General features: G+C 35.7%; 2 protein-coding genes across 2 annotated transcripts; one reads left to right on the forward strand and one right to left on the reverse strand.

The window, feature by feature from the left end:
- The first annotated feature begins 9,257 nt into the window (after positions 1-9,257).
- LOC117335596 (synaptonemal complex protein 3-like) lies at positions 9,258-14,124 on the forward strand. The gene is made up of 8 exons (XM_033895699.1): positions 9,258-9,446; positions 10,336-10,399; positions 10,735-10,769; positions 11,574-11,691; positions 12,002-12,101; positions 12,373-12,471; positions 12,896-13,000; positions 13,877-14,124. The coding sequence occupies exons 1-8, from the start codon at positions 9,296-9,298 to the stop codon at positions 13,928-13,930; spliced, it is 726 nt and encodes a 241-aa protein (XP_033751590.1). The 5' UTR covers positions 9,258-9,295; the 3' UTR covers positions 13,931-14,124.
- Positions 14,125-15,355: 1,231 nt separating this feature from the next.
- On the reverse strand, positions 15,356-19,735 carry LOC117335597 (the record flags this gene model as incomplete). The annotated part of the gene is given in 2 exon segments (XM_033895701.1): positions 15,356-18,041; positions 19,684-19,735. Coding segments are annotated over 2 exon segments (394 nt in total), but the record flags the coding sequence as incomplete, so codon positions are not given.
- Positions 19,736-26,014: the final 6,279 nt, after the last annotated feature.

Here is a 26,014-nt window from a genome sequence, read left to right on the forward strand (position 1 = left end):
GTCTAGGAGACACTGTATTCAAGTCCTGGACTTGGTGCTACATGTCCTTACTGTTATACAAGTCACTGTGTTATTAGGTGTTAATGAATAATATCATTAATTGTAATTTTTAGATAACCTTTTTGATTGTGGTATCAGGTGTTATTATGGAATGAAATATTACTAATAGTGGAATCTTGTTTATTTGAACCCTGGTAACAAAAGGTCATACGTGACTCCCTCTAATATTAAGATAAACAATTTAAGTGTTTTCAGTCAATTTGAAAGGCAAAATTGTTTTACTGCTTTTTGTGTATCAAACATGTTCTAAAATCATGTAACTTAATTGAAATATTGATGAGAGATAACATTTCAAAATTAAGTCTAAAATTTAACTTATGTATTACTTGCACTAAGTGTTATGAAAGATCTGAGTTCTATGAGTTTGTATTGGTGAGAAAAAGTTTATAAAATATATTTATCTTTGTGACTTAATTGGCATTGTCCTCAGAAATACAATATGTGTGAGTGACATCTAATCTGTTGTGTTAGTTGTGGTACCTGAGTTCTGTGTGTAAAGTGATGACACTGTCATCCTTAAAAGCTGCTGCATGCGTTTATGTGTATCTAATCCATGATATTCAAGCTTTTTATCTGTTCTAGGGTGCATGGTGATTTCATGGTGATTTCTAATAAAAATAATAAAACCTTTAAAGCAGATCATTTTGTGTTATGTATATTAGTCTCTCTTTGTTGATGAAGTCATCAGTCGACTGGTGAGCGTTATTTTAAATACTTTGGACTAGTGAACGCAATTTTAAACACTTTGGATGAGTGAGCATGATTTTAAATACTTTGGACGAGTCAGCATAATTTTAAACACTTTGGACTAGTGAGCATAATTTTAAATACTTTGGACTAGTGAGCATAATTTTGAATACTTTGGACTAGTGATTTTGCTATTTAGCCCTTTCTAACAGAATTATGCCCCTTTTTCATACAAAATGTTTCATAATTTTGTCCGGCTACGCATTATTCACTTAGTTTTTGATGGATTTTCTTGAAACTTTATACAGAGTTGAAGGATGGCATGAAGTTGTGTCTCCAGTAACAGCTTCTTCTGAAAAAACTTTTTTTACAGAGTTATGCCCCTTTATGTAAAAAATGGTTACTGGCTTGTCCGGCTATGCATTTGCTTTGTTTTCAATGGATTTTACTAAAATTTGGTATGTAGTTAGAGGACCCTATGAGGCTTAGCTCTATGCAAAGATTTTACCGAATTACCAGTTCTAATAGAGTTACGACCCCTTTTCTTTAAAAACGAGCAAAATTTTGTTCGACTATGCATTCACTTAGTTCTTACCTAAACATAGAACATGTTTGATTTGGTTATAGTACCATAAACAGGCAGCGTCACAAAGTATCCAAACCAATCATGGAAAAGTGGGGGGGTATACTTGTCACCCCCTAGGTGACAGCTCTAGTTTTAAACACTTTGGACGAGTCAGCATAATTTTAAACACTTTGGATGAGTGAGCGTAATTCTAAACACTTTGGATGAGTGAGCATGATTTTAAGCACTTTCGACTTGTAATTTTAAACATTTTTGAATAGTGACATTAATTTTAAATACTTTGTAACTTTTATCTTTTCCTTTCTTTCTTCTGTTGCTTCTCTTAATTCATATCAATCTTCATATAACCCGGTTGTAGGGTTGTTAAACCATGAACAAACTTGCTAAATGAGTGTTTAATAAGGACATTTTTTGATACACTAATGCCTATGACACACAGAAATGATTTTAAGGTCCTCTGACCAGTGTGTAACGTCTGTAAACATTTCACATTTCAAGCTTCTTCTCAAGTTCCACCAGTTCTTGAGTTCCTGAGGTGGTCCTGAATCAAGTGTTGTTATTTTTCGAGTCAGTCTGAAATCCAAGATGGCTGCCATATTGAAAAATTGAAAAAAGACTGAAAATTGTTGAGGATATGTACCGGTATTGGTTTTCCTGAACAACACCCATTTTAAACATCTTCACAAGTTCCACCTGTGGGATTCAACTCAGACTTGCCTGATATGATTCTGAGATGGTTCTGACCAAGTGTTGTTATTTTCATAGATTGGTATGAAGTCCAAGACAGCTGCCATGGCTACCATTTAAAAAAAATGCAAGAAATCCAAGATGGCCAACATGGTCAACATACAGTATTGTACAATCCCAATTGTTGTTGGTACCACTATACGGCTGTTGAGTATGTATACTACAACAGTACTTAGGTAGCAGTGTACAGTAAAAATGCCAAATTCTGAAAAATATGGCACATGCTTTAGATATGTAAACATTGCCAGTTAACCTTACATATAACCTCTAATAAAGTATATATATTTGAAATCTGTACAACATTTGCAATTTTAATAGAGCTCTGAAGGATAAGTAAACTGATATTTTCTGTGATTTTTAGAGCTGTGAATACCATGGTAACAGCTTAAAAAATTCTCAAAAATTGCAAAATATTATGATATTTGACCCAAAATGGCACAATTCTCTACACAATTTTTTTTCTGAAACCTATTTAAAATTAAATATCTCTATCCCAAAGACAGAATTAATCTTGTTTGGACATATGTTGTAAATTAAGTTTTTCCGCTATCTTACCTTTTCTGTGGGCTTCCATTTTGCGCTGTAGGCGAAACTAAATTTCCTGTGTAAACACACGTTCGGAAAATCCGGATATTTAAAATCCGGAACCAATTTATTGATTTTTGTTTTAATAAATGTGAAGCCTGTATGTACTACTTCATACTGGATATACCAATTATAGTGTACATTTATTTTTTCATTTTTTATACATATCATAATACAGGAGTTATTTGCTTAACAAAAAAATTGCCCATGGCCAGGCTGTCTTACTGTGGTGTGCTACCTTATACATCACTTTTGTTAATTCTAATTTTACTAAAAACCCCATGAATGTCTAGAATATGTTCCGACGAACAAAATGACATATCGGGTTACTGTGTATCTTTAATAGTCACCGAGTATTGCTGATTTCCCTGAGAGGTGTATTTTGACAACTTTTTCTCCCAATCCAGTAATAAGGGGAGGTAATTTTAAAGATGAAAACTCCCATAATTCTGTATATCTCTTGAATAAAGTTGTGTTTTGAGTTGAATGTGGTACTTTGAGTCTCTGTGCATGTAATCAAGCAAAACATACTATACAACTATCAAATTTAGCCTTGTAATATGACGTCATAGTTACCATGACGTCATCAGTAACTATGACGTCATCAGATGGTATCTATGACGTCATAAATACTCAATGGGGTCATAATAAATAACCAAATTCCTTTCCAAACCTCAGCTTAGCAACACATGCAATATTCTAACTGATAAATCATGACATGACATCCAAGATTTCAAAATGTCATGCCTATGACATCACAGTCATCTGTTTCCACCCCAGTAATTCAGATATGTACCAATGATCATATGAAAGTGTCCGCTGATCCCATTTTATGCGGAAAATGCTATTTTTTCTGCTTTACCGAAGGAAGTGACAATAATTGACAATATTGTATCAACCGTACACTCCATCAATTGAAATTACATGCTTACCAATGTATAAATAAATTGAAAATAATGGTTTCACCAAATATTTCAAAAAATAACACTTACTGTAATAGTTTCCATGGATACGGGGTAATAAATCAGGTAAAACAAACCAGAATTCAGTCTATATGGTTTGTTAGATACCCAATAAGTTATTTTGGGTTTGTTATAAAACATAGAATATCTTTTCAATTTACACTGACTCATTAACATTATGCTTAATTAACCCACCCTTAAAATGGGTAAATATGCGAGTTACCTCCCTTGATTCCTCTAATATGACAAGCCTGATAATAAACAAGTTTTAAATTGTTTTTATGCATTTTTGAGCAATAATGAACTAAAATGAAGCTTAATCAAGCATAATTAAGCACAATTTCCAAAAAATAACATTTTTCAGCCCTTATAAGGTAGCAGTGTACAGTAAAAATGCCAAATTCTGAAAAATATGGCACATGCTTTAGATATGTAAACATTGCCAGTTAACCTTACATATAACCTCTAATAAAGTATATATATTTGAAATCTGTACAACATTTGCAATTTTAATAGAGCTCTGAAGGATAAGTAAACTGATATTTTCTGTGATTTTTAGAGCTGTGAATACCATGGTAACAGCTTAAAAAATTCTCAAAAATTGCAAAATATTATGATATTTGACCCAAAATGGCACAATTCTCTACACAATTTTTTTTCTGAAACCTATTTAAAATTAAATATCTCTATCCCAAAGACAGAATTAATCTTGTTTGGACATATGTTGTAAATTAAGTTTTTCCGCTATCTTACCTTTTCTGTGGGCTTCCATTTTGCGCTGTAGGCGAAACTAAATTTCCTGTGTAAACACACGTTCGGAAAATCCGGATATTTAAAATCCGGAACCAATTTATTGATTTTTGTTTTAATAAATGTGAAGCCTGTATGTACTACTTCATACTGGATATACCAATTATAGTGTACATTTATTTTTTCATTTTTTATACATATCATAATACAGGAGTTATTTGCTTAACAAAAAAATTGCCCATGGCCAGGCTGTCTTACTGTGGTGTGCTACCTTATACATCACTTTTGTTAATTCTAATTTTACTAAAAACCCCATGAATGTCTAGAATATGTTCCGACGAACAAAATGACATATCGGGTTACTGTGTATCTTTAATAGTCACCGAGTATTGCTGATTTCCCTGAGAGGTGTATTTTGACAACTTTTTCTCCCAATCCAGTAATAAGGGGAGGTAATTTTAAAGATGAAAACTCCCATAATTCTGTATATCTCTTGAATAAAGTTGTGTTTTGAGTTGAATGTGGTACTTTGAGTCTCTGTGCATGTAATCAAGCAAAACATACTATACAACTATCAAATTTAGCCTTGTAATATGACGTCATAGTTACCATGACGTCATCAGTAACTATGACGTCATCAGATGGTATCTATGACGTCATAAATACTCAATGGGGTCATAATAAATAACCAAATTCCTTTCCAAACCTCAGCTTAGCAACACATGCAATATTCTAACTGATAAATCATGACATGACATCCAAGATTTCAAAATGTCATGCCTATGACATCACAGTCATCTGTTTCCACCCCAGTAATTCAGATATGTACCAATGATCATATGAAAGTGTCCGCTGATCCCATTTTATGCGGAAAATGCTATTTTTTCTGCTTTACCGAAGGAAGTGACAATAATTGACAATATTGTATCAACCGTACACTCCATCAATTGAAATTACATGCTTACCAATGTATAAATAAATTGAAAATAATGGTTTCACCAAATATTTCAAAAAATAACACTTACTGTAATAGTTTCCATGGATACGGGGTAATAAATCAGGTAAAACAAACCAGAATTCAGTCTATATGGTTTGTTAGATACCCAATAAGTTATTTTGGGTTTGTTATAAAACATAGAATATCTTTTCAATTTACACTGACTCATTAACATTATGCTTAATTAACCCACCCTTAAAATGGGTAAATATGCGAGTTACCTCCCTTGATTCCTCTAATATGACAAGCCTGATAATAAACAAGTTTTAAATTGTTTTTATGCATTTTTGAGCAATAATGAACTAAAATGAAGCTTAATCAAGCATAATTAAGCACAATTTCCAAAAAATAACATTTTTCAGCCCTTATAAGGTAGCAGTGTACAGTAAAAATGCCAAATTCTGAAAAATATGGCACATGCTTTAGATATGTAAACATTGCCAGTTAACCTTACATATAACCTCTAATAAAGTATATATATTTGAAATCTGTACAACATTTGCAATTTTAATAGAGCTCTGAAGGATAAGTAAACTGATATTTTCTGTGATTTTTAGAGCTGTGAATACCATGGTAACAGCTTAAAAAATTCTCAAAAATTGCAAAATATTATGATATTTGACCCAAAATGGCACAATTCTCTACACAATTTTTTTTCTGAAACCTATTTAAAATTAAATATCTCTATCCCAAAGACAGAATTAATCTTGTTTGGACATATGTTGTAAATTAAGTTTTTCCGCTATCTTACCTTTTCTGTGGGCTTCCATTTTGCGCTGTAGGCGAAACTAAATTTCCTGTGTAAACACACGTTCGGAAAATCCGGATATTTAAAATCCGGAACCAATTTATTGATTTTTGTTTTAATAAATGTGAAGCCTGTATGTACTACTTCATACTGGATATACCAATTATAGTGTACATTTATTTTTTCATTTTTTATACATATCATAATACAGGAGTTATTTGCTTAACAAAAAAATTGCCCATGGCCAGGCTGTCTTACTGTGGTGTGCTACCTTATAAGGGTCCTAAAGTACAAAAGATATTGAAAAGATATAAATGCTGAATTTCAATTTTACATTGTTAGCTCACCTGCCCGAAGGGCAAGTGAGCTTATGCCGTGGCGCGGCGTCCATCGTCCGTCGTCCGTTCGACGTCCGTCCGGCCATCTGTCCGGCGTCAACTTTTCCATTCAAGCAACTTCTTCTCAATAACCAAAAGGCCCAGAGACCTAATATTGGGCCTGTAGCATGCTGGGGTGAAGGGCTACCAAGTTTGTTCAAATGAATAAAGTTGACCTTCATTCAAGGTCACAGGGGTCAAAAAGGCTAAAATCTTTAAACGACTTCTTCTTAATAACCAAGAGTCCCAGGGAGTTGATATTGGGTCTTTAGCATGCTGGGGTGAAGGGCTACCAAGTTTGTTTAAATGAATGACCCTGACTCACATTCAAGGTCACGTCGATCAAGTATGCTTAAATCTTTAAATGACTTTTAGTGAATAGCTTAAGTGCCGAGAGACATTATATTGGTCCTGTAGCATGCTTTCAAATAACTGCAGGATCCATATATGAAAAGATCACTGCATTGCAGGTGAGCGATTCGGGCCCATTGGGCCCTTGTTTCACAGTAGTCCTAGCACTGTATATGAGCACTGGTGACATAATCAGTCCCTCACCAGAAACCAGGAGGGAGGGGGAGGGGGGGGGGGGAGATGGAGATATGGTGTCCTTCTGTCCTTCCATCCCTCCGCATCTTGTCTGTGCCGTATCTCTTACATTGCTTGACGCTGGAACTTCATAATTAAATTAGAACATGGATTCACCTAGATGAGGAGGTGTGTTAATGTATCGAAAGTACCGCTAGTCACTGAAGAAGAAAAACTTTGTACATGCCCTATTTCCTACACTACTTGACACAAAAACTTCATACTGTATTTGGGACATGGGCTCACCTAGCTGAATTGTTGTGTTATGTGTCAAATGTAAGTTGACCTTTGATAAAAGTTGTGCAGGCCCTACATCCTACACTACTAGTTACTGGAACTTTGTTCTTGGGGGTATGGATTCATTTACCTAGCTAAGGCTGTGTGTCATGTATAAAAATGGAGGTCAATCTGACATTCATTTAGACATTCGACCTACATCAAAAGAAAAAGTGTGTGTGTGGGGGGCGGGGGGAGCTGCAGAATGTCTTATATAGTTTCCTATGTTGATCCTAAATAGTCATATTTGAATGTTGGATAAAAAAAATCTTTTGGCCCTGAGGTGGGGTCAGAAACATTGTAAATGACACCCCTTGTGTCATCTTATCATATCTTCACAATTTCAGTTTGATAAAGTTAAGATTTTTGTTTGGGGGTTACTTTTTATGCAATGGGGGTATGTTTTGGTAGGTGTGTAAAAAAATCTGGATCTTTCTATGCAGGAGGTACATATAATGCATGACACTGGGCTCTATTTTCCTACATTAATTGTGACTAGAACTTCCCATACTTGAGGTATGGGTTCATCTTATTTATTAGGAATTGATCATATTTGTATTCTTGCCAAAATGTCTTGTTATGATTTCTTTTAATCTGTCATCACATCATGCATTATTATTTTAACAATCACATGATCTTCTCAGAAATCAAATATATAGGAATCTACTAAGGACAGAATTTAACTTGTAGGCCACTGGGGCTGTAAATGTTCACCATTTCAAACCACATTTTCAACTTCTTAAAAATATCAGAATAGTTTACACTTAGTGCCATATCAAGTGCAGCCATTTTATGAGCCAAATGCCAGTTTCATAAAGCCGGTCACTAAAATCCTGATTTTGAAAAAGGTTTCAAAAGATGCTGACACAGCTGTCAATAGTTATCTGACAAAATCAAAACGTATAACATGAGGTCAGGGTCATCTTCTTAAATTCACATAAAGTTTCAATCAAAATCGATTCTGTGCAAGTGCCTGTGAAGTTTGAGTTCCAAAAAGATTTTCAAAATGATCAGGTTACTAGCAATATTGTTTTGATGACATTTGTATGATGTTTCTTATGGCGCGGGAAGGATGTCATAATTAAATATTTTTGCTTAGGCAGAAATCGAATTTTGCCTAGGCAAAAAGAAAATATTGCCTAGGCAAAATTCGATTTCTGCCTAGGCAATAATCGAAACAAAATTATTTTTGCCTAGGCGAAAATCGAATATTGCCTAGGCAGAAATATTTTTGCCTAAGCAATATTCGATTTTTGCTTAGGCAGAAATAATTTTGCCTAGGCAATATTTTATTTTTGCCTAGGCAAAAATATTTAATTATGACATCCTTCCCGCGCCATAGTTTCTTGAAACACATTCAGTAGAAATGGAGTTTAATTTCAGAATAGATTTTCAATATTGCTGCCAGTTCTTTGAGTTAAAGTTTGAAACGTTTTTGTTTACAGACAATGTTTGACAAGAAGTCCTTTGAGCCTTTGAACATGGGAATGCACATATCTTTAAGGGACGATCTAAATTAAATTGTAAGAGGTTACGTGGGCAGTCACTACTTTTTAAGAATTAATTATTTGAATAATTCAATCTGAGGTGAAACAAGGACCAAATATTTTTGAGTTGATTTAAACGGTCTTGCATCCTTAAGTTTTAGAATTGAGAACCATAATTATAATTTTCGCGCCAATATTTCTTCGGAATCGGAATATATATTCGTACGCAATTCTTATTCTCATTTAAACCTGGAACACCGGGGAAAGCGCAACTACTTTTGGTGCTTTGTTCGGTCAATCTATTGTATGACTGTTAAATCAATAGCATTATAGCGTATTTTTACTGAATTCCTGATGGAACTCTTTCTTGATAAACATTGCGAGTTCTCTGCCGGAAGTAAATATTTCGTCTGCTTACTTCGCATCCGGTACATCTGTTAAGAGAACGATGCCTCCTGCACGGGCCCAAAAGAAGAATAACAACGGTTCTCCGAATCAGCAAAAGAAGCAGACGAAGTCGAAGATAGAATTAGACGATCATGACGATGACGACGATATAGAATCCGGGGAACACAGTCCAGACAGTAGCCCTGCAAGAGGTTAGAATTTTACTGTTGGCTAAAATGTATTTTCACAATGATTGGATCTAAACCATCCAAAATTTTGTTATTAAAAAGCGATTATTGTTAAGTTACAACATTTACTGATAGACTGTGTTGAGTGGATGGAACACATTTCATGGTTAGATATTACTACAGTAGTATACGAGGTCCGCCTGGTTGCATCTTTCAACAGTGTTGGATAAGATTGGATATAATCATATATCAGTCTCATCAACTTTCAAAAAAAAAAGCACAATTGGCTTACAAATAAATTATAAAGTATTCCATTGAGACGCCAGACAAAGCCAGTACCTGGAAAAAATACCGTCTGTTACTATTATAATTTATATAATAGAAACGTCTTTGTAAATTGTTGCTAATAAGCCAGGAGTCTAATGTTGTTGTTTTTTCCAAAATGAAGAGAGAAAATATTAAGCCAGTTCTAATACCTTAGATTATTTCTGGTTTATTTTATTATAATATCAGACTTTACTTGTCCCTGTGTCCTGACCCAAATTCTACACCCTGAGTAGATTTTCCCTAGAATTTAGGGTAGTATGCCTAATAGACATTTCTAACATATTAAAATTGACAGTGGGTAGTATATGGCCACACATACATGGGCATTGACACAGACAGGCATCATCTTAACAGACATTTCTGATATTCAGGCAGATGGACCATGTATACATTACATATGGACTGGGATGTGAACTTACTTTGAATTGGCGATAATCTAAAAAATAGTTGTCTGTATACATTGTCATATATAATGATTGCAGTCAAGTTCTAAAACAATGACACATAACATCAAGGAATTTTTAATGTCTATTACTCCTGCTATGATTCAGATTGTGAAAAAAAATGTTAAAACCTCTTTCTTTAGATGAAACTCCAATAATACCAAGACAGGGGAAGAAAAGGACTGCTGAAGACCATGGGGAGTTTAAGTAAGTGTGATCTTTATAACTTGTATTGTACTAACCAGTTACTTAGTAGTGCTGTAAAATGAAGATTTACTTAGTGGTCAGGTTAAATGAGGCCATCATGATGATGACCATCATAGCATATTTCTAACTTCTATTTCTTGATTGATCTTTTAAGTTTTAGTTGAAAAGCTATCGAATCACTAATTACACTATGTGGGTTTTCCTGTCTGGCTGAGAGAAAACAAGTGATGGAATATAAGTTGATAGGACTTCTTTTAGGTGCACCACTGAAAATTAGTTGTTAAATTCATAACATACGTTGATGACTGCATGTTTTTTTCTTCTTTGCTTTGCAGCAACGAAATGCAAAAGATGCTGGAATGCTTTGGAGGTAATTTATTTTAACAGATAAAGTCCAGACAAGTGACAAAAATTAGTATTGTATAGTGTAACTAAATTCTAGTTTGATCAAAGGTGACCTGATAGCTCAGTTGGTTAGAATAGAATGTTCATCTGGAAATATCACCATCTCTTAGTCATATTCATTATCAAGATATTACTGGATTATTGTGTAAAAGTTCCAATATATTCTAATGCTTGATTTCTATGGAAAGTCTAATTGCAATACTATTTTGAAAATGATCATTTAAAAAATCATATGTTTTGTAGAAGCATACTTCATCAAAGAACAAAAAAGTAAAACTAATAATTAAATACTGAGATAATTACCATGAAAACTCATGGAAACTTAACTTGTATTCAGCTAAAGCTGTCACATGGACAGCTCAAATTCTCCAGCCACAGTTCATATATATACTGTACTGTTAAATACAGTCAAATTTCAAATTCAGTGGTGTCATGAAAAAATGTCGAGACATCCTGAGTATTTGAGGTTACTAAGTATATCTTATGATTTTTTACTCGCAGAACTGAACTTTTAGTTCAAGCTGGCAGGATCTCCAAATTATTAGAGTTCGAGATTACAGTTTGACAGTAAATTAAAGTATATGGACATTATATTGAGAATTGGTACAAAGATCTTGTGCCACTGCTGTTATGGATGGTTACAAAGGGAACTTCTTTCTTCAATTCTACTGAAATTATGATATATGTTAATTAATATATTTTGAAAGTTATTCATTTTATTTATCCATGGAATATTCTCATTTTATATTAACTTGTGCCCTTTTTATAGCTGACATTACAAAGACACTGGTCAATAAAAGAAAACGTCTAGAACAATTCACACAAAATTCACTTAAATCCAGTAATAAAAAAGTTGAAGAAATCTGGAAAATGCAGCAGCTTGAAAGGTGAGTTTTGTTTCAATATTTATATTTGAAATTTGTAATGTATAATTTCTGTTGGAATTTAAATTAATTAAAACACTTAAGTTGGACTTGGGAATAATATGTTTATGTTATTAAACAGTTCTTTGCAGAAAGCAGAGAATACTGATGTAAACAAAATTTTAATTTCACCTGAAAGTTGACTAAAAAAGAGAGAAATATGAACAAAATAAATATTTGCATGGAGACCATTGAAAGTGTATAAGGAGAATATGCCCGCGTGTTTCCTGAAGGTTAATCATATATATTTGAATTTGTTCTCTTGGTATTTTAGAGGTAAGCTGCATACTGAGTACTGCAGACAGGTAAACACTGTTTTCAACCAATGGGAAGCTGATCTTGAAAAGACAAAGGAGCAAGAAGAAAAACTTGTTGTAAGTTTAGCTAAAGTGAAAGTCTTTCAAATTTTGCTTCTTCTCTAAAAACAGCATTTGTGCAGATCTTTGGAATCACAATGCAAGTGTCATCATGTTAGATGAATCTTAATGGAATTGTTAGTACTGCAACCTAAGTTATTTATGTTAATATAGAAGTACCTGGTCATAAATATTGATTAAGGCTTTTTAAAGTTAGAACTATAAGTTAAGATTACTATAGGGAAATCAATGCCTAAAAGCTTCTAATGGTAATACATTTCATTTCCAGACACTTTTTAAGCAGCAACAAAAGCTTTTTCAGCAGGCAAGAGTGGTCCAAAGTCAAAGGCTTAAGACTATCAGGCAACTCCATGAACAGTATACAAAGGTAAGGTTATCACTTAAATATATGTATTCAGCCAATATGTCCACACTCAAAGTTCCCTTATGTAATATTTGTTAATATTCACTAGCTAAAGAGCACTGTGTGGGTATGTGTCCATCTAATACTATTTCTATATTGTCTTTATAATTGTAACAAACTGTCTGTCAAAATTGTTCAAGAATATTGTAGTATAGCATTGTCTGTCCACTGTTGGGTGTAAACTTCGACAATTATAAAAATTACCAGGGTTTATATTGCCCGTTGTTTTGATATTTCAATATTTTAATCTGTGTCTGCAATTCTGTTGTTTTTTTTTTTTACTGATCTGTTTGAAACTTACTACATGTACACTTTATATTCATAACATGTAATTATGATTTCTCAAGCAGCAGTACTCATACTGATAATTATACCATACTTCCACTAGGGAATGGAGGATCTTGGGACATGCCACAACTCTCAGCAATCAAATGTTCAATCAGAATTGAAGAAAGAGATGACACTCTTGCAGAAAAAAATCCTCATGGATACAGTAAGTTTTTAAGGTCACCGGAGACCAAGCCTAAAGTGACCTATTCTAATCGCCTTTTGCCCATTGTTGTGTGTCGTCTGTAAACAATTTACATTTTCAATTTCACAGCTTTTTCTAAAATTATTTTGAAATTATTGCATATTAAAGCCAAATTCCCAAAATTTGCAGTTTACTCCTGAAAAAGCTTTCCCATTTCACCAATTTTCTTCCCAAAATTAGACAAAAAGGCCCCATCCCAAATCAGTGAGAAAAAGCCCTGGATTTTGTCTTCAAAACGAATCAAATTCAGTGAAGTTTGAAAGGAGATTCAATGGTCTAAGTTTAACGAAAATTGTGAATTATATGGTCCCAACCCCCCCAGAGGCCTGAGGGGCAAGGCAAAAAATTGTCAAATTGACCAAAATTTCAAAAATAACTCTTCTCAACTCCAAGATATGGTAGAATGAAATAATCTTCATAGAAAGAAACTGAATTTCATGATGATGGGGTCTCATGTTTGCCCCTGGGGAGGGGGTAAACTTTACTATAGATTAAATAGGGAAACCACTTTTTTTTTACTTTTTGATCATTTGTTTTAATTTCTATTGGAATTCATTCTAAGTTGGTTACCATTATCAGCATGGGATGACAGCTTGATGGTATGCACATGTTTGCCCTGAGGAATGGGGCCAAAAAGTGTCAAATTACTCAACACCAAATACATTGTGTCAAAATCCTAACTTATTTCTTGTACTTCAGAATGTAGCATGTTAGTTTTTACTCAATAGAATACAATAAATAATAAATAATGCTCTGTCTCTCTTTTTGAAACTTGTTCTTTCTGTAAAACTGTCTTGAAGAAGCCAAATAACATTTCTAATCCCCCTTTTTTTACAGCAACAGCAGGAAATGGCCAATGTGAGAAAATCCCTTCAGACAATGTTATTTTAAAACCATGATAGCATTGAAAAGTTACATTGGACAATCAAAAAGGTACATAGAAATCATGCATTTGGCTGAGTGTCTTTTAATCAGAGGTGTTGAATCATTTTTAGCAACATTACATTACAATGTTGCTTCTATTTATAATATTTATGAAATTATTTCCTGCTGTACATACATTCTAATAAAGAATACAATGATAACAATAATATGTGGACTTATATTTGCAGTTTGAGGGGAAAACCATGATGTAAAGTGATGTCCTCATCCTCTCCCCTATTCCCCTTTCCCCAACCCAACCCAACCCAACCCAACCCACAGTTATTGCCCTTTGTCTATACCAAATAATTGAATCTGGATATCTCCTTAAGTTTTCTATCGATTTCTTTGAAAAAGCCTTGAGACGTTGGATTACTTGTTTTCCTTAAACTGTTAGAAAGTTAACATTGACTTTGTCTTGAAAGGAAAGATTTATAGCATGCAAATCTCACTTTTCATGTACAAGACACAATGTAGTATATAACACTATAAAGCATTGGTTGGGCGACAGGTGTGTATTGTTTCACTCCGCGTTACTCTTTATGCTGACCAGGCACTATCTACTGGTACAAAATTATTGAACCATTTTATTTTGTAATGTCAAACATGTTCATTCTTAACTTCTTTTTGATTTCCACACATTCGGCATCCAGCATCACTGAATTCGAACATGTCGAATAATCTGACCGGCTGCATTCATTTATGGGAAAACCGTCTTAAACCGTTCTATTCTGTTGTATATTTTGCCAAATCCTTTGTCACATAACCCTTGTGGGACTTTAAATTACCTATCTGACTGCGACACGATACTAATAGTAGGTCTATGGTGCCCGTGCCGTATACACGAAGTTCGTCAATTGAAGTCGAATTGGTTCAATGATATCGTCAGAGCCATATCAACCATGCATGGCCAATGAACCTTAAATACAGTGATGTAAAGACACTTCTTTCCTGAAGTCCAGTGCTTTGTTTTAAATCTTTCCTGTCATCAGATCAATATGTCAATCTTGTGTTTGTCGGGAAATCTCCACACACTCTGTTTTCAATCGGTCTTTTTGAAAAGGCGTTACTTTATCAACGTGATCCCTTCAGCTTTGTTTCCTCAGCCGCTTAATAAAGTTGTTGACCTTGGATTCTCCTTTATTTCACCAATAGGGATCTCTTTGAAAATTGGTATAGGCTAGTTTGCTACCACGACATAGCTGTGATTTGTTATTCAGCATTTTTATAACTATTACAAATCTCGTTACATTTCTATATTCCATACGTTTGATCAGAGACATATATACAGATAATGTTCCACCCGCTGTACTCTTGAAACCTGGTCTAACGTAGACCTATGTGCTAACGAGATTTCGTTGTATTGCTATCGGTAAATAAAAAGTGACACGTGTCAAAAGTATAAAGATAATTTACTATATACCTACCTATTTTCGAATAAATAGTTACATATTTACAAAGCACATGTACAACATTATAATTTCACCAAACATACTAGTAATTAATGGCAGTATCGTTTTAATACTGTTAAATGAGCAGTCACAACAGTGTACTATATAAAATAAGCTAACAACAAATATAACGCTGAAAATAGGACTTCTGCCACAGAGTTAAAAAGCAAAAATTTTCAAAAGCCAACATCAAAACAAAAAAGTTTTTTTTTAACTGTTCAAGGTCTGAGGGTATATATTGAGAGGTGTCGATTACTTTTTGAACGTCAAACAATATTTCTCAATGTTTCTAAAATGTACAACTTTGCCGTATATTATACCTGTTATTGTGTTTTTACTGCGAACTCTTGGATTTGGAATTCAAAAACGTTATCATATAGTTGACTTACGTAGATTTTACATTTAAAAGCAGTAATGTTTCATTTTATCATCCACAAGTATATGATTATTTCCCGATACTTTTGGGGTCCGTACAATTCTCATTTCCTGATGACTGGGAATCATATATAATATTGTAAAGTCATATACGGTACTGCAGGTGTCTAAAACAGATTGCCCAAGTAAAATATAATGAATGTGACAACTATAGTAATGGTTAGTGGGCTTATCAATCTGACAGACCTCGTACACACATCTGTCAACGCTAGTCTGACATTTGACAGATAAGACAGGTGTAAGAGGGGGTTTAAATTTTTAAATCTTAAATGTTCACAGAGTCTTACCTTAACATTTCTAGCATATGGCAATCAAATAAATGTTATATTTAAATGATCATATTACTAGAGCCATCAACAGCTTGAGTAAGATATATTTAACCATGTTTTTATAGATAATGAATTCCGCGAGATCCGTTGTTTCAACATACAGAGTATGTTACCAAATTAGCTCTTGTGCTGTGATACAAGTGGAACTTTTGAATATATGCCTCCATAATACGAAATGTTAATATAAATTGTAATTTCTTCTCCAATATCATCCATCATTCTTCAACATTCATACCCTGATATCACAAACAGCTTTACTGAGAACTTCGCCGGAAATTTTCGTTCTGACGAATGAAACAAATTATGAAAATAAATAACATCATATTTCATAAGCTAGATTTAACAACATACAAACTGACATTGGTATCAGCACTATTTATGTATATGATTATACGCACTGGAATCTTTCATAAACAGAAACTTAATCACGCGCTATTATATGTAACGATATTGAAACCGACATCAATACTGTCTACAATCATCAACAATGAATTGCTTCAATGATACGAATACGTTATTTAGAATCGTGATTAAACTTTTTGTCACTGAAATGTGTAGAAAACAAGGAAACAATGATATAAACATAAACAAGAAAACAGGTAGAAAAACAAAGTTAAAACATTTCACCAGGATTATCAGGTATCGTTAAGACCTCCAAAACTCAACATTCACTTTATTAACGGCCATTAAGCCTCTCGGCCAATATCTGTCAAGACTCGAAATATGGAATCGGCCGAGATGCTGCGAATGTGATCGAGCGTGAAAGTGATAATAATACACTGACATCCGAAAGTTGTTTAAAAGACTTGGTTTCGTAGTGAGATGGCGGACATGTAGTAAACATATTCCTACATAGTCCAGAAGAGATGAACAAAAACGCCGAGAAGCACAAGAAGCGAGAATATACAGACTTATAAAGGGAACCAGTTTTCTCTTATAAAATATAGCCACAACAGCTACAGTTTGTTTAGATTGTAAAAAAAAAGTGTACTTTTACATAATAGAAAAAAATGGTAAAATAGGTTTTAACGAACAATAAAATCCGTTTTGGTATATTTTCTGTTTGGTATAATTATTGTAATAAGTTTTAACAACATTATAAATCTGTTTTGGTATATTTTAGATCCGTACTAATTTAACTTAAAGACAGGGGGAGTAATAGCTTAAAATATAAATTATCTGGAAATCCTGTTTGAATTCTGGATGCTACATGCATTGTTTAATAACATGGTCATATACTATCAGTCGCAAAGGTTGTACTTTCCATAGTACCCAGACACCTGCCGTATCTGTAAATTTTGAAATTAATATTTTATGCATATGCAAGCGCCTGTGATAATACTCTAAGTCATCTATAGCGCCATGTCGATACGTAGCCTTTCAAGTGTTCCTGACTCGAAATTAAGACAAATGGAATGGGATCTAAGCAGTCTTGCTACTTTCCTAGGTCATGAAACGGCCAGCTCTTCTTTGCGTGAAATAACTATGCTGATATTTTGATATTTAAGCTAAAATTCAAGTGGGTTAATTATATACAGCTGGACTTCCATTCGCGTCCATGTAGGCCGAGTTTTGTCCATAACAATACAGACTTGGGGGGTATTTGGGAACTGGTTCGTATCCATTTTCTTGCACTCCGCATCCATCAGCATTCTCGGTTTCATTAACTTGTTGGTTTCCGGTTTTATCAGTCTTTGTGTTCGCGGCATCATTGCCATTTAGTTGGGACAGTTTGATATTCTGACGGTATTTTGGCTGCTCCCATGGCCAAGGAGGGCGATTCATCGGACGTGATAGTGGAGGGTCCACATTCTCAGACAGCCACTCGGGATGAACGATGAAGTTAGACCTCGAAGAAAAGGCATTCTGAAGCAAAAATCGAGTCATACTTTAAAGTATAAAAGTTTCATACAAGTTCGGATAATGTAAATACTATATTAACATGTAAACATGTTTAAAGCTTGTATAGCCATTGACTGTGACTATGGAAATCTGACAATGAAAGGAAACATTGATAATTGCATATTTAAAACACTTTGAAAAATTCCTTTTATGCGATAAAAATCGTTTTAGAAGATCTGTTTATTCACATTATGTTTTAACTAGGCGGAAAAACCACCATTCATGCATTTTTTCTCGAATGAAATGATTTTTAAAATCACTGTTTTCGCTGATCGGTAAAGGCATGTTCGACTCCGTTGATGGCAGATGTTTCTAATGTATAGTTGTATTTCGTTCTTATTTTATGAACGCTCCTCATCGGCGCATGATATATGATTTGAGTAAATGGGAGGAAAACAAGTGTTACATCATATCAGTGTCGGCGATAAACCAGTAACTAGATGTTATAAACGGAGGAAAGTTTACAAAAATAAACTATACCACCAGTCCAGCCCAACATTTGCTTCAACCACTGAAGTATCAACAACATTTGAACTAATTTTGTATTTATTTGCTTTAGATATCTGTTATTTCTCTCGATAAGACTGAATGTTATTAATGCTTGTCATTTATCAACTACAAAACGGATTAGACTGAGGATAAGCTTAATCCTATGCATGTTGTTTGTGGAAAGCCCGGTCCATAAACTAAGCCTATCAATACACGGTAAAGATCACCATTCCTTTCGACAACTTGGACGTGATTAATGAAATTAAGGAGACCAAAGCTCGGTGTATTTAAGTTACGGCAGTGATGGCAATGGAAAGGATTACTTGTATACTTACAATAAAACATATTGTACCCAGTACAAACCATTTATATAGATAAACATGTAGAACAACACTTTTATAATTATATCGCGAGTTATTTTTTCGTTAAACGTAAACTTTTTCTACTGTATAAATTAAAGTGGATAAAAAAATATTAAGCATATAGGCATTTTAATATTTCTTTTCTCGTTCAGATTTCAATCTTTCACCATATCGAAAAGGGCAAGGACCGCAAAATGATCGACAATAATATCCCACTCACTTTTACCGCAATATAGTTTCCTGTATTTAGCATTAGATACACTATGAATTACTATGTAAATTGGAGTGTAATTTTGTTAACGATATGCTATAACACAGCCTCTAATCGTTAACTGGGCATGTTTAATCGTATATATATGAATCATTATGTAGAGTATTAACATTATGTAAATCAATTATTTCAACTCGTATTGTCTTTAAGCCTTCCTCCTGAGTAAGTACATAAAAGTGAGATAACGGGTCTTATGACAAAACTTATCCTATTACACAGTTAGATAAGTACACAATTCAAACACATTAAATAGATGGTAGGAGTGTTTATAAATACTTGTGGGTACAGGTTTAATTGTATCCTGAATGTGGATTTAAATAATTCTTCACGGTTGACATTCGAGTTTCATATTATTTCAGTGGAAGTTTGCACACAAAGATTTAATGTAAGCAATAGTTAGACCCATACTTTATGTGTCTAAAACGACGTGGGACCAGTGAATTGTGTTTTAATGGCATGATTAAATAATTGTACAAACACTTACCCCGAATAAACTGTCCTGGTGGCTGTAGTCCTGGGTGGGAGGACGGAGCTCCCTGAAAAAATAAACAATTGTTTGACAATCTCATCAATTCAATCAACAAGGAACACATAACACCATAGCCCGAGTTTCCTCTGGCCTAGCTGCTGTTGTTCCGCAACAACAGCAGCTACTTCTGGCCCTGACACCAGACTAGAGACCTTCTGATACTCTGTCTAGTAGCGCCAAACAGCATCAAATGTATACTTATAGAAGAGAATATGTGTCGTCATATCAACGGCATACATTATTACTTTGTATTATTTAATGACCTATCATCATCTTTGGTCATTAAGGACGGCACACGTGTACATATACATATGACATCAGTAACACCGCCGTATCGTGTAACTAATTCACGTCTGCAGAGTCTAAATAATACCTTACAAACGACCCCCATACAGCGTATAATTAGTACCCGACACCCAAAGTCGTGATGAATACAGCTAACTTTCCTTCCACATATCATTCAACAATTCCGTTTTCCAGGCCCTATTCAGTTAAATGTAATTACCGACACGACTGAATGATAACACCAGATCTCAATCAACATTAAAAATACAGCGACCAATTCCACACCAACACGTGCTATCTGTAAACGAATTTCGTTGTGCTTAACAATCAACATTATACCACTGGCCTAGTTCAGGTTTCGTAATGGTAACATTAACAATTCATTACGGACGCCATATCACACCTGGTTCTGTATCACTCACATCTAAATCAACCTAACCATCCTCCCAACTCTCACACAACGGTATCTAACACCATTACACAGCTAGCTATACAAACTGATACCTAACCATCCTCCCAACTCTCACACAACGGTATCTAACACCATTACACAGCTAACTATACAAACTGATACCTAACCATTCTCCCAACTCTCACACAGCGGTATCTAACAGTTCACCATTACACAGCTAACTATACAAACTGATACCTAACCATTCTCCTAACTCTCACACAGTGGTATCTAACAGTTCACCATTACACAGCTAGCTATACAAACTGATACCTAACCATTCTCCCAACTCTCACACAACGGTATCTAACAGTTCACCATTACACAGCTAGCTATACAAACTGATACCTAACCATTCTCCCAACTCTCACACAGCGGTATCTAACACCATTACACAGCTAACTATACAAACTGATACCTAACCATTCTCCTAACTCTCACACAGTGGTATCTAACAGTTCACCATTACACAGCTAGCTATACAAACTGATACCTAACCATTCTCCCAACTCTCACACAACGGTATCTAACAGTTCACCATTACACAGCTAGCTATACAAACTGATACCTAACCATCCTCCCAACTCTCACACAACGGTATCTAACAGTTCACCATTACACAGCTAACTATACAAACGGATACCTAACCATTCTCCCAACTCTCACACAACGGTATCTAACAGTTCACCATTACACAGCTAGCTATACAAACTGATACCTAACCATTCTCCCAACTCTCACACAGCGGTATCTAACAGTTCGCCATTACACAGCTAACTATACAAACTGATACCTAACCATTCTCCCAACTCTCACACAACGGTATCTAACACCATTACACAGCTAGCTATACAAACTGATACCTAACCATCCTCCCAACTCTCACACAACGGTATCTAACACCATTACACAGCTAACTATACAAACTGATACCTAACCATCCTCCCAACTCTCACACAGCGGTATCTAACAGTTCACCATTACACAGCTAACTATACAAACTGATACCTAACCATCCTCCCAACTCTCACACAACGGTATCTAACAGTTCACCGTTACACAGCTAACTATACAAACTGATACCTAACCATTCTCCCAACTCTCACACAACGGTATCTAACAGTTCACCATTACACAGCTAACTATACAAACGGATACCTAACCATTCTCCCAACTCTCACACAGCGGTATCTAACACCATTACACAGCTAACTATACAAACTGATACCTAACAATCCTCCCAACTCTCACACAGCGGTATCTAACACCGTTACACAGCTAACTATACAAACTGATACCTAACCATTCTCCCAACTCTCACACAACGGTATCTAACACCATTACACAGCTAACTATACAAACTGATACCTAACCATCCTCCCAACTCTCACACAGCGGTATCTAACACCATTACACAGCTAACTATACAAACTGATACCTAACTATCCTCCCAACTCTCACACAACGGTATCTAACACCATTACACAGCTAACTGTACAAACTGATACCTAACCATCCTCCCAACTCTCACACAGCGGTATCTAACAGTTCACCGTTACACAGCTAACTATACAAACTGATACCTAACCATTCTCCCAACTCTCACACAGCGGTATCTAACACCATTACACAGCTAACTATACAAACTGATACCTAACCATCCTCCCAACTCTCACACAACGGTATCTAACAGTTCGCCATTACACAGCTAACTATACAAACTGATACCTAACCATCCTCCCAACTCTCACACAACGGTATCTAACACCATTACACAGCTAACTATACAAACGGATACCTAACCATCCTCCCAACTCTCACACAGCGGTATCTAACACCATTACACAGCTAACTATACAAACTGATACCTAACCATTCTCCCAACTCTCACACAGCGGTATCTAACACCATTACACAGCTAACTATACAAACTGATACCTAACCATCCTCCCAACTCTCACACAACGGTATCTAACAGTTCACCATTACACAGCTAACTATACAAACTGGTACCTAACCATTCTCCCAACTCTCACACAGCGGTATCTAACACCATTACACAGCTAACTATACAAACTGATATCTAACCATCCTCCCAACTCTCACACAACGGTATCTAACAGTTCACCATTACACAGCTAACTATACAAACTGGTACCTAACCATTCTCCCAACTCTCACACAGCGGTATCTAACACCATTACACAGCTAGCTATACAAACTGATACCTAACCATTCTCCCAACTCTCACCCAGCGGTATCTAACACCATTACATAGCTAACTATACAAACTGATACCTAACCATCCTCCCAACTCTCACACAACGGTATCTAACACCATTACACAGCTAACTATACAAACTGATACCTAACCATTCTCCCAACTCTCACACAACGGTATCTAACACCATTACACAGCTAACTATACAAACTGATACCTAACCATCCTCCCAACTCTCACACAACGGTATCTAACAGTTCACCATTACACAGCTAACTATACAAACTGATACCTAACCATTCTCCCAACTCTCACACAACGGTATCTAACAGTTCACCATTACACAGCTAACTATACAAACGGATACCTAACCATCCTCCCAACTCTCACACAGCGGTATCTAACACCATTACACAGCTAACTATACAAACTGATACCTAACCATTCTCCCAACTCTCACACAACGGTATCTAACAGTTCACCATTACACAGCTAACTATACAAACTGATACCTAACCATCCTCCCAACTCTCACACAACGGTATCTAACAGTTCACCATTACACAGCTAACTATACAAACTGATACCTAACCATTCTCACAACTCTCACACAACGGTATCTAACACCATTACACAGCTAACTATACAAACTGATACCTAACCATTCTCCCAACTCTCACACAGCGGTATCTAACACCATTACACAGCTAACTATACAAACTGATACCTAACCATTCTCCCAACTCTCACACAACGGTATCTAACACCATTACACAGCTAACTATACAAACTGATACCTAACCATTCTCCCAACTCTCACACAGCGGTATCTAACACCATTACACAGCTAGCTATACAAACTGATACCTAACCATCCTCCCAACTCTCACACAACGGTATCTAACAGTTCACCATTACATAGCTAACTATACAAACTGATACCTAACCATTCTCCCAACTCTCACACAACGGTATCTAACACCATTACACAGCTAACTATACAAACTGATACCTAACCATCCTCCCAACTCTCACACAACGGTATCTAACACCATTACACAGCTAACTATACAAACTGATACCTAACCATCCTCCCAACTCTCACACAGCGGTATCTAACAGTTCACCATTACACAGCTAACTATACAAACTGGTACCTAACCATTCTCCCAACTCTCACACAACGCTTCATTATAGTACACATTGAACATCTCCCGACTAGACTCACATCCACAAGAATATAGAATTGACAGGTCCTCAAACGTAAACCTAAAATCGTTATGGAATTTCAACTGGAAAGCTAGTATCGAATTTTACTCCGTGTGATACAATGTTTGGCGCATTGTTTCTTAATGATTTTCCAGTACTAATTCTGATGATGGCTGTCGAGATAGTAAACTTTGTACATGTACAGTATGCTAACAGAAAAATCCCTATACCATATTATGGTGGCTGATATGTCCCATTTCGTTATTCCGCTGCGAATTTTCGTAGTAGAACAATTATCATTATCCACAAAACAAAGACCTTAATCTAACAGGGCGGAACGAAATAACGATACATAGCGGAATTACCACTATTGTCGTTATCCCATCCCATGGAACGACAGAACAAGAATGAAACGAAGATACAAAGCGGGGCGAAATAATGATACATAGCGGGGTGAAATAGCGATACATAGCGGGGCGAAATAATGATACATAACGGGGCGAAATAATGATACATAGCGGGGCGAAATGATGATACATAGCGGGGCGAAATAACGATACATAGCGGGGCGAAATAATGATACATAACGGGGAGAAATAATGATACATAGCGGGGCGAAATGATGATACATAACGGATTGAAATAATGATACATAACGGGTTGAAATAATGATACATAACGGGGTGAAATAACGATACATAGCGGGGCGAAATAACGATACATAGCGGGGCGAAATAATGATACATAACGGGGCGAAATAATGATACATAACGGGTTGAAATAATGATACATAACGGGGCGAAATAATGATACATAACGGGGTGAAATAACGATACATAGCGGGGCGAAATAACGATACATAGCGGGGCGAAATAATGATACATAACGGGGCGAAATAATGATACATAACGGGTTGAAATAACGATACATAGCGGGGCGAAATAACGATACATAGCGGGGCGAAATAATGATACATAACGGGGCGAAATAACGATACATAGCGGGGCGAAATAACGATACATAGCGGGGCGAAATAACGATACATAGCGGGGCGAAATAACGATACATAGCGGGGCGAAATAACGATACATAGCGGGGCGAAATAACGATACATAGCGGGGCGAAATAACGATACATAGCGGGGCGAAATAATGATACATAACGGGGCGAAATAATGATACATAGCGGGGCGAAATAATGATACATAACGGGGTGAAATAATGATACATAGCGGGGCGAAATAACGATACATAGCGGGGCGAAATAACGATACATAGCGGGGCGAAATGATGATACATAACGGGGTTAAATAGTGATACATAGCGGGGCGAAATAACGATAGATAGCGGGGCGGAATGATGATACATAACGGGGCAAAATGGTGATACATAGCGGGGCAAAATAATGATACATAGCGGGGCGAAATGATGATACATAGCGGGGCGAAATAATGATACATAGCGGGGTGAAATAGTGATACATAGCGGGGCGAAATAATGATACATAACGGGGCGAAATGGTGATACATAGCGGGGCAAAATAATGATACATAGCGGGGTGAAATAGTGATACATAGCGGGGCGAAATGATGATACATAGCGGGGCGAAATAATGATACATAGCGGGGTGAAATAGTGATACATAGCGGGGCGAAATAATGATACATAACGGGGCGAAATGGTGATACATAACGGGGTGAAATAATGATACATAGCGGGGCGAAATAACGATACATAGCGGGGCGAAATAACGATACATAGCGGGGCGAAATGATGATACATAACGGGGTTAAATAGTGATACATAGCGGGGCGAAATAACGATAGATAGCGGGGCGAAATGATGATACATAACGGGGCGAAATGGTGATACATAGCGGGGCAAAATAATGATACATAGCGGGGCGAAATAACGATACATAGCGGGGCGAAATGATGATACATAACGGGGTTAAATAGTGATACATAGCGGGGCGAAATAACGATAGATAGCGGGGCGAAATGATGATACATAACGGGGCGAAATGGTGATACATAGCGGGGCAAAATAATGATACATAGCGGGGCGAAATGATGATACATAGCGGGGCGAAATAATGATACATAGCGGGGTGAAATATGA

The sequence above is a fragment of the Pecten maximus genome, chromosome 10 (assembly GCF_902652985.1).
Source record: "Pecten maximus chromosome 10, xPecMax1.1, whole genome shotgun sequence".
Classification (NCBI taxonomy): domain Eukaryota; kingdom Metazoa; phylum Mollusca; class Bivalvia; order Pectinida; family Pectinidae; genus Pecten; species Pecten maximus.